This window comes from Silene latifolia, chromosome 6 (genome assembly GCF_048544455.1).
Source record: "Silene latifolia isolate original U9 population chromosome 6, ASM4854445v1, whole genome shotgun sequence".
Classification (NCBI taxonomy): domain Eukaryota; kingdom Viridiplantae; phylum Streptophyta; class Magnoliopsida; order Caryophyllales; family Caryophyllaceae; genus Silene; species Silene latifolia.
Window position 1 is genome coordinate 11,761,653 of NC_133531.1, and position 9,918 is coordinate 11,771,570.

General features: G+C 40.4%; 1 protein-coding gene across 1 annotated transcript; it reads right to left on the reverse strand.

Moving 5' to 3' along the window:
* Positions 1-7,098: 7,098 nt before the first annotated feature.
* LOC141586339 (histone H3.3-like) lies at positions 7,099-9,610 on the reverse strand. Its single transcript, XM_074407534.1, has 5 exons — positions 9,506-9,610; positions 9,264-9,376; positions 7,825-7,901; positions 7,643-7,733; positions 7,099-7,548 (listed from the first exon to the last, which is right to left on the reverse strand). Exons 2-5 carry the CDS (start codon positions 9,339-9,341, stop codon positions 7,378-7,380), a joined length of 417 nt encoding a protein of 138 aa, XP_074263635.1. The 5' UTR covers positions 9,342-9,376; positions 9,506-9,610; the 3' UTR covers positions 7,099-7,377.
* Between the last annotated feature and the right edge of the window lie 308 nt (positions 9,611-9,918).

A 9,918-nucleotide genomic window follows, 5' to 3' on the forward strand; every position in this document is an offset into this window, starting at 1 on the left:
CGGCTAAGTGCTCATTTGTCGGACTTGCTTTTTACAATAGCATCGTTGACGTAAGCCTCAATGTTTCGCCCTTTTTGATTTTGGAACACTTTGTCCACCAGTCTTGTGTAAGTTGCGCTGGCGTTCTTCAAACCGAACGGCATCATTTTATACATGTATGTGCGTTCACGGTGATGAACGCGCATTTAGGCATGTCTTCTTCGGCCATGAATACCTGATGATACCCCGAGAAGGCGTCCGGCAGGCTCAAGATAGTGTAGCTGCCGTGGCGTCGATTAAACTATCTATTCGAGGCAAGGGATAACAATCTTTGGGGCACGCTTTATTAATATTGGTAAAATCTACACACATCCTCCACGCCCCCGATGATTTCTTCACCATTACAACATTAGCTAACCACTCGGGATAAGTACAAGGCATGATAAAGCCCGCCGCTAGTAATTTATCTACCTCGGCTTTGATGGCTTCATCCTTCTCACCGAGGAGTTCCTCATCTTCTCGCTTGACGGGCGAGCGGTGGAGAGTACGTTCACCTTGTGAACAATTACCTCCGGCTCACGCCTGGCATCTCGGCTGGCCGAGTAAGCGAAGACGTCTTTATTCTTCCTCGCAGGTCAGGAGAGCGGCCCTGAATTTTGGCTCCAGGTTGACACCGAGCGATTACGGTGCGCCCGGGTCAATTTCCACTTCTTCGGTCTCCGCTCCTTCGACCATGCCGACGGTGGCATCCATGAGGTCGCCCTCCTGTTGTAAGGATGGGCTTTTCCCCTTCTCTGACTTTTTCGCCACTTTGAGGGATTGCATGTTGCACCCTCTGGCAGATATCTGGACGTTGATCACTTCGTCTTTTTCGTCCTTTGAGACGAGCTTATGCGCTTCCCCCCGGTCCGAGACATACATCGTTGTCGGGCCCGGATGGACATTACTACATCGGCCTCGCTCGAGTGACTCGGCTTTATGAGAACGTTGTAGGCGGACGAGCCGTCAATGACCACGAACTCGACAGACGTTCTTGGCCGCATTTCCTTCGCCGAACATCACCGGCGGCTGATTGACCTGGGGTACCAGGCGGCCCGGAAAAATCGTATAACGGATTGGTGCGGGGCTCAAGTCCTTAACCTTCAGACCGAGGTTGAGAAAGCACTCCCTGAACATAATGTTCGTGTAGGCGCCTGTGTCAATCAGGCACCTCTTGACCAGGTGGTTGGATATGTCCAAGTGGACTACTAGTGGGTCGCTGTGAGGGGCGATGACTCCCTCGTAGTCCTTCTTCCCAATAGTTATATCGGGGATGTTGGAAGCGGTGACCGCTGTTTTGGGCACAAAGTTGATGGCCTGATATAGCTCGTTCAGGTGTCGTTTGTGCCCATGAGCGGACCCACCGTTCTCGTTGCCCCCGATGACAACATGGATTACTCCTATCCGTTCAAAGACGGATTTCTTGTTTGACCCGCCGGTGTCCTTCTTTTAGCTCCCGGCAACATATTTGCCGAGGCTCCCCTTCCAGATCAGCTCTTCGATGGCATTCTTCAGATGCCGGCAGTTGTCAGTTAAGTGACCGGTGTGGCCGTGGTACTCACAGTACTGGCTCGTGTCACCGTCCCCCCTCGCCTTGGGAGGCCTCTCCCACTTCTGACCCTCGTTCTTGCTCAGGGCGAAGACCTCGGCAGCAGATACGACCAGGGGGGTGTGACCATTGTACTTCTTTTGGTAGTACGTTCCCGAACTCCCCCCGGCGCCTGCCGAGTTCTGTTTCCTGGCGGACCTGTCAGACCGTGACCTATTGTTGTCACGGCGTCCCTCGCCCGGGTTGTCCTCCCGGCGGCTCTTTCTCTCTGAGTGCTCGGCCTCGCTGGGGCCCACCCAGGTTTTGTGATAGTCCTCCACCTTAATGGCTTGGTCGGCCATCTTCCTGGCGGAGTCTAAATTCAGGCCTCCGCACTTGATGAGCTCGTTTTTTAAGTCCCCTCTTGGGAGGCCTTTCATCGGTCACGAAGGCCGCCCACATTGTTCACTCACGAATCTGTTTGAACCTTGGCGTCGAACCTCTTCACATAGCTTCGGAGAGACTCGCCTCCCTCCTGTTTGATAGTCAGGAGATCCGATGTCTCGACGGCCCTCCTCTTTGTGCGGGAATATTGGGCCAAAAATATGTCCCTTAGGTCGTGTAGCGAGATATCGACCCATTGGGCAGCCCCTTGTACCAGCTTTGTGTCATCCCATGTAGGGTCGTTGGGAAGACTCGGCACCAAACCTTATCAGGCTGCTCCCATACCGACATGTAAGACTCGAAAGCCTCGGCGTGGTCGGTTGGGTCGCTTTCTCCTTTGTACGATATGGGTGGCAACTTTAGCTTAGTCGGCACCGGGACCTCTAGGACGTAGGGGTTGAGGGGCTGTCTGACCACGTGTCGAATGACACGCGGCGATCGGCTCCTCGCATCCCTAGTCCGACTCCTCTCCCCGTGGCGGGAAGGGCTTCTTCTCCGACTCTGGTGAGTCGGGCTTCTTCTCCGACTCTGGTGAGTCGGACTCCTTTCACTCCTCTGGGGCAGGCCTCGTCGGTGTTGCGGCGACACCGTCCTCCCGCGAGTGCGGGAAGGACTCAGGTCTACCACTAGCGCTCTGGGCTCCCCCGGCGTCTTGACATGGCCAGCTTCTTCCAGTGCTCCGTTCAAGTCTCTCGGAGTCACATTCTGGGCCCTGGTCTCCTGGACGGGTGTCGCCGCTCTTGTCGGAGTGACAGTGTGAGCCGGCGTGCTACCTATTAGGTCCAGGAGTAGCTTCAGTTTAGCTGCGTCAACCACATGTCCCATGATAGTGACTTGGTCGGCGGGCAGCGGCGTATCTGGTATTATTGGCATCCCGTACTCCGGTTGAGTTACTCGGCCGGTGGGGAGCTGCACAACTCCAGAATTGTGGACGGTATCATCTTGGTAGAATTCGGTTTCGTCAGTCACGAATACCTCTTGTTGTTTCGACATCTTCTTAGCTTTTTGGGTGGGTTTTTGTTTTGTGTTTTGTTTTTTTTTTTTTTGGGAATGAATGTGACTAGCTTCTAGTAGCGATCCCCACAGACGGCGCCAATTGTTCCGGGTGTAATTCCGAAGCAGTTATTTGTTACCACTCGTGGCTTGTAGAATGACGTCCTTGATTGAATCCTCCTTTCGGTCTCCTGAAACAATGAACAAACTGAGGGCTCGGCTTTGGCCGAGCGTACTCACTCCGACGCTCAAGTCAGTGGACTTAAAGAGATAAGTTGTTGTTATTTGGCGAAGTATATTTTGTAGAGAGATAAGGAAGATATTACCAGATGAATAGTGATTCTTAGGTTAGATTGTGGATCCTTTCCTCAATGAGGGTTGAGGAGTATTTATAGACTTTCACCTTTTGTCACGTAGTGGCCAAGTGGCCAAGTGGCTAGCAGGTGGAAAGACTGATCTACCCTCGGCCGAGGGACCTATGGCAGGCCGGCGGGCCCTGTTGACTCGCCGCCGAGGGGTCTTGGATATGAGTACGCGGATATGTACCCCGGCTGGCTAGTTGTCCTAGCCGAGGCACAAGAGACAGGCCGACAGGCTGCCTAAGTCGTTGACTTGTTGTGGATATCTTTGACCTTGCTCAATATGTTGACTCGGTCAGCGGGTGCAGAATATGCCCTATCAATTACAATTAACAACAATAACATTATAACAACAATAAGTACAAGAAACTATAATTGTTTTCAAGCTAAGTGTCAATCAGAAATCAACTTCCAACTAAACATTTACTTGAAAATGGCATTTACTTAAAGCATGTGATTAAATAAGAAGATAACTCATGTTACATTATTATTCATTAATTGACTGCATGTAGATTGTAGAAATCCCTACGAGTAAATAAAAGAGTTTTGTTTTAATTATGATTTAATAAATATAAGACACAAACTATATACATAAAAAGTAAATGCTTTGCAAGTTTGCATGCATTATGACAAAATTGAAGTTTTTCATGAACTAGATATATAAGAAACTAGTTTTAAATCTGTGCAAAAAATACACGGGTCGTAATAACAGATGTTATTATTGATACATGATCATATAAATGAGTGTTATTAAATGTGCAATGCCGTAACATTATAAATAAGTCCATAATTCAAGATTTGACGTAATATAATTTCATAATTTCAGTAGCGGTCTTTATTCTGATGACATAATACGGTTTTTCATCATTAATAACGTAACTAACCAACATATAACGTACGTATAATTAAAGAAAAAACAGTTTTCATCTACGACAATGGTTTTCATCATTAATGTAATTAAAATAATCGATTCAATCTATCAGTCGTTGCTTCGAACCACTATCACGAAGATATCACCCTGGTTGGGGCTCGGGGACATTGCAAGTAAGTTGTATATGTGAGTAGTATTTTTTTTCAAAATGTGCTTTTCTAAAGCATGAGAGTCTAATATCTCCCTGGCTCACTACCACCGTCACCTCCATCATCTCTCCAACTCCCCTCAAATATTAAATAAAAATGAAAATCCGTCCACTCTCAATTTCATCTTATATCCTCATTCTCACTTGGAGGTCTCTTTCTATTCCCTTCAAGTTCCGATTGAAAAATCTCTCACATCAAATCTGCCCTCAAAATTTACTTCACACCTCATATAACGACATTTGCAGTCAATTATCGAAATTATATATATATATGATACAAAAAGATCGATCTTTATGTATTTCCGACTATTGATTTCTTTAAAGTTGATTTATTTTTCTTCCATGCAGTATTGTTAATTTTTTTTTTTACAGTAATTCACTATTTTTCCTTTTTTTTATTTTTCTTTCACTATTCTTCAATTATTATGAATAATTATGATGTCTTTCAGACCTTTTTAAAAAAAATTATTTAAATATTGTTGTCTTTAATTGTTCTGTTTTTTAAGTATTTTTCCATATGTTCATCTCATTCAAATTTAAAGGATTTGACTTTTAACATTAAAGCTAATTAAAGTGAATAATTGGAAGAACTTCTTGTAAGTATGATACGAAACTTATATTTCCTCCTTTTATATTTCTTTGCATTTATTTTAAAGTTTATATTTTTTTCGATTTGGAACGGGAACTTTTTCAAATCTACTTTTATTTTACTGGTTATGTTATATTTTGTTCTTTTTATATTTGCTTTCATTTATTTTAAAGTTTATATATTTTCGATTTAAAAAAAAAACTCTCTTACGGAGTAATCTATTTTCTACGAATTTTTTTTATCTACCTCTACTATATTGTTTATGTACGAAAATTTAAAAAAATGACATATCAATATATTTTGTTATTAAAATGTTAAGAAATAATATACTCTGTATTTGTGATGTTGGAATATAATAGTTATACTGGGTTTTTTTATTTACACAATGAATTTAACTACTCATTCCGGATGATTAATCAATATGCATTGTTCACATTTTATTTGTTCAAGTTAGAAGTAGGAGGATGATTATTTGAAAATTTTATTAATTTTTCGTAATTGTAATTTATTAATGTGTAATTGTATAATGTATGATTTTGTGTAAATATAATCTTAAGTAAATAAATTAAAATGGTAAAGAAGAGTGTAATTAATTATGTAGAGATCATGGCGGTCCCCACGTCAGAAAAAACAAAAAGAAAAAAAAAATTGTAACAGCCAATAGAAATTCTTTAAAGAATCCATGTTTTATACTATGTAGATAACAACACCAAAAAAAAAAAGAAATCAAGAGCAAAGACATGTACGTGTAAAAGTAACAACGTAAAACGTTCATGTTATTGCAAGTTGCAACTCTTGCAAGTACATACGTTAATTCAACCATTTAGACTTTTAAAAGCTTTATTTTTCCTCCAATTGAGAAAATAGTTACATTTATCAATTTCTACTACCCGAAAATTTCGGAACATAAGGCCTTAACAAAGATATTAAACTACAAGTAGGACGAAGTTTATTTGCTACTCAAAATTTAACTCCAAGTTGTTTATTGACTCTCCCTAGAACATGATAATTGTATTCCAAAATGGTTTACAACAATCATATGAACCCGAAAGATATATGGAGTATAGTATATCACTTATTGGAATAACGTGATTATAATTTAAGGAATATCATTTAAGTTTCGATTAAAACAGGTATCCATCGTAAGAAAAAAAAAGTGATAACACTCTGGGACACGGTTTTTGCTAATGGCAATCTTTGTCTTCTTTATCCTATTTGACCCGGTTTAAGTTTAAAACAGATTGCAGGTCTTACCAAAAATTGTGAATTTTTCATGAAGATGAATGTGCTTTATGCAATGTTGCATTATATGATAATCTATCAAGTGATTGTTGGTTTCGTATACATCTGATCCTCTACCTTCCAATTAATAGCGGAAGCTTTTGGTTCACTAGGGCCTCTCAGTTGCTTGATTAAGGGTGCTAACGGATGAAAAGCTGCAAGGCATGACGAAGGCCATGTACGTAGTTAACTAAAGGCGCTAAGTCATGACCATGAAGCAGCAGTAAATACTAGACATGGAACACACTACTGGAACCTTTCTCCCTGACGATTGCAAGCAATCATAAGAATTCTACCAACATTATATTCACTGGCTAATTCATCACCATACGTAACATGCTACGAATGGAATTTAATCATTTGATCTTACAAGGCTAAACTATTTATAGGAAGCCAACAATGATATGCAGGCTACTATTTTGTAGACGACTCCTCACTATTAGTCCATCCATGTGAGACTTTTGCCCACACACACACATGGGAAATAAAGCTCAACATATTTGTTTGTGAAGTATCCAAAACACAGCATATTTATCAAGGTGAATCAATATTCATATTAAAGATCCGTTCAAGTAAAGGACCTAAATGAATAACAGGTTCCGAAACCAAACGTAGAACGCTCATGAGCTCATAGGGTTATTAATGGCTCAACCATGCACTAGCAATTACTTCTCATCAGCGCAACCAAGCTATACTTGCGCCTTCGTTGGATCAACTCGAGCAAATCTCGAATGCTCCCAAGATCATCACTACCCATGCGATTACAAAATTAAAGACAATCATACATAAAACCATAAAACATGAATATTACGGAATGAAAAAGAGAATCAAATAAACGATCCAAACTACGCACACTTAATAGAGTCGGCCAAAATACGGAGTTTCATTCTAAACACAACATAAAAGCAGCAACAATGTGCCCAGATTCCATACAGTAGCAACCATTATACGAGACTTAGTACGTAGTATATATACCCACACACAAACCAAAAACATACTAGTAGTGTTTTAAGCAGTTAATCATCATCAACATCCTAAAACATGTTCATCTTCTTGTTAAGATTTTGTGAGACGAGCATCATCTCCTTAAGCACGTTCGCCACGAATGCGACGAGCAAGCTGGATGTCCTTGGGCATGATGGTCACCCTCTTGGCATGAATGGCACACAGGTTGGTGTCTTCAAACAGCCCCACCAAGTACGCCTCTGCTGCCTCCTGTAGTGCCAGCACTGCATGGCTCTGGAACCTCAAATCTGTCTGTTCATTCATCAAAATACCTTGTTAGACATTATTTATACACAGTTTGCAGCTTATGTTATTAACAAATCTGATAACTACAGAGTTTACTGACCTTGAAATCTTGAGCAATTTCACGAACAAGGCGCTGGAAGGGGAGCTTGCGGATTAGCAGTTCAGTGCTCTTCTGGTACTTGCGGATTTCACTGTTCAATGTTATCATAACATGTTAATAGAATGTCGAGATAAATTACGACTGATCATCAATTTAAGTAATTAATTGAAACGAATGATTACCGAAGAGCAACAGTTCCAGGACGGTAACGGTGAGGCTTCTTGACTCCTCCAGTTGTTGGAGCCGACTTACGAGCAGCCTTCATTTAACATAAACACAGACATTCATCATCATCATATCTCAATGCACAACTACTACGTATGATTTGTAGTTCTAACACCTCATCTTAAAGTAGATTTCATTGTACATAACGCAAACAATTCATACAATGAAACCGCACAATTACATGAATTTCACATATCGATAATATAGAAACAACGAATTATAGATGTAAAACAAAGACTCAACTAGCACTCATTCAGATACTGCACATAAATATCGTGAATCATGTTAAAGATACAAATCAACCAAGTCCACTATCAAGATTGGAAGCTCTCAATCATACGTAAAATATTAGCTTATTGTTAGCATTGCCACATGTTAGCCAACTAATGATCCACCTTCAAATGTTAGCCAACTAATGATCCACCTTCAATTGTTAGACAACTAATGATCCACCTTCAATTGTTAGACAACTAATTATACACCGTCCATTGTAGTTATGCTTTTCTTGTACTATAAATACCTATGTAATTCCTCTTGTAAATCACAACTGAATCAATACAAATTATTATTATTATTCACATATACTTTATAAATCATTCTATTGATCGAAAACAAAAACACAATCATGATTCCGTATACAATCAAAACAATAACCACACCTCATCATATAGCAATGCAAAGTTTAATTATTAGGTATCTGAAATATAGAAATTACTCATAGGAACTAGGAATTGTAGTTGTGATACCTCATGTATTCGTAGAATTATCGAACAGAACACAGATTTCATCAAGTATAAACGCACAATTTCTGAATCATAAAAAGTACGGATCATAAATGATACGGAGTACTAACAAAAACTCCGCAGCTACTGGCAATTGGAATCATTCTATCAAGCGAAAAGAACAAGAACAACAAGAATCGTGATTCCGCATACAATCAAAACGCATAACACAATGCATGAACTAGTTCAAGAAAAGCATAATACCGAGAGAAATTTAGAAACTCAAACGAAAGAACAGCGCAAACAAGAGTCATGATTCCGCTTACAATCAAAAAGCTAACAATCAAAACGCTAACAAGAGTACATGTGATTATTGAAATAGACATTTTGATCAAATAGATACGGAATAACATACTATGCCTAATTCCGAGCCAAACTTAGAAAGTTAAACGAAAGAACACAGAGAAAAATCATAATTCCGCGTGCAATCAAAACGCTAACTACAATAATCCATTAATTAGTTGAAGAAAAGCATGATTATGTACATGCGATCGAAACACACAATTCGCTCCAATAAATAACATATAAACCCTAATTCCAACACAAATTTAGAAATTAAACGAAATAACAAGATCAATTAACAGCGAAACCCTAATTTGACGAAAGAATTATACCTTAGCGGCATAGGAGAGCTGCTTCCTTGGAGCCTTACCACCAGTAGATTTGCGAGCAGTTTGCTTCGTACGTGCCATTTCTATTCAATTTCGTAAACGGAATCAACAATTTTCTGCACAAAAAATTACAAAAGTTCATGCAAATTAAAACATTGAACGATCAACGATTACGATAACAATAACGATAGTAATTGACATAAGAGATATGAAGAATTCATGAAAGAAATTGTAAGAGGAATTACGAGGAGAGGAAAATTAGGGTTTACGATGCGAAACGATTGAGCAAATGAATGAGAAGATTAAGGGACGAAGATATTATTGCAGCAGTTTATATATGGAGTGTATATATATAGAGATATCCGTGTTGGGCAAGGTATGTGTTTTTTAAGGGGTGACGTGGTATTGACGGCTATTTGTATGACACGTTAGCAATCCGTGTGTGATTAATCGTGTGGTTTTGATTGGTTGTTTTTATTAGGGACGGATTAGAGGATTATTGTGTGTGTTATTTTTTTGGTCTTTTTCTTTTGGTTTTTCTCGTAATCAAATTTGCTCGCAAATCAATTGGTGTGGGCGACTTGTTATTCGGTCCGACTCGGCCCAGGTCGACCCATCTACAAGCTGTTTGGGCTAGAGCCATCCCAGGTTAGTCTAG

What these genes read in the sequence shown, in the direction of transcription:
- LOC141586339 (XM_074407534.1), bottom strand. Translation starts at nt 9,341, where the DNA reads ATGGCACGTACGAAGCAAACTGCTCGCAAATCTACTGGTGGTAAGGCT. An exon ending in CCTGGAACTGTTGCTCTTCG is followed by an intron (nt 7,734 to 7,824) that starts GTAATCATTCGT and finishes AACATTGAACAG; the next exon opens with TGAAATCCGCAAGTACCAGA. An exon ending in AAATTGCTCAAGATTTCAAG is followed by an intron (nt 7,549 to 7,642) that starts GTCAGTAAACTC and finishes ATGAATGAACAG; the next exon opens with ACAGATTTGAGGTTCCAGAG.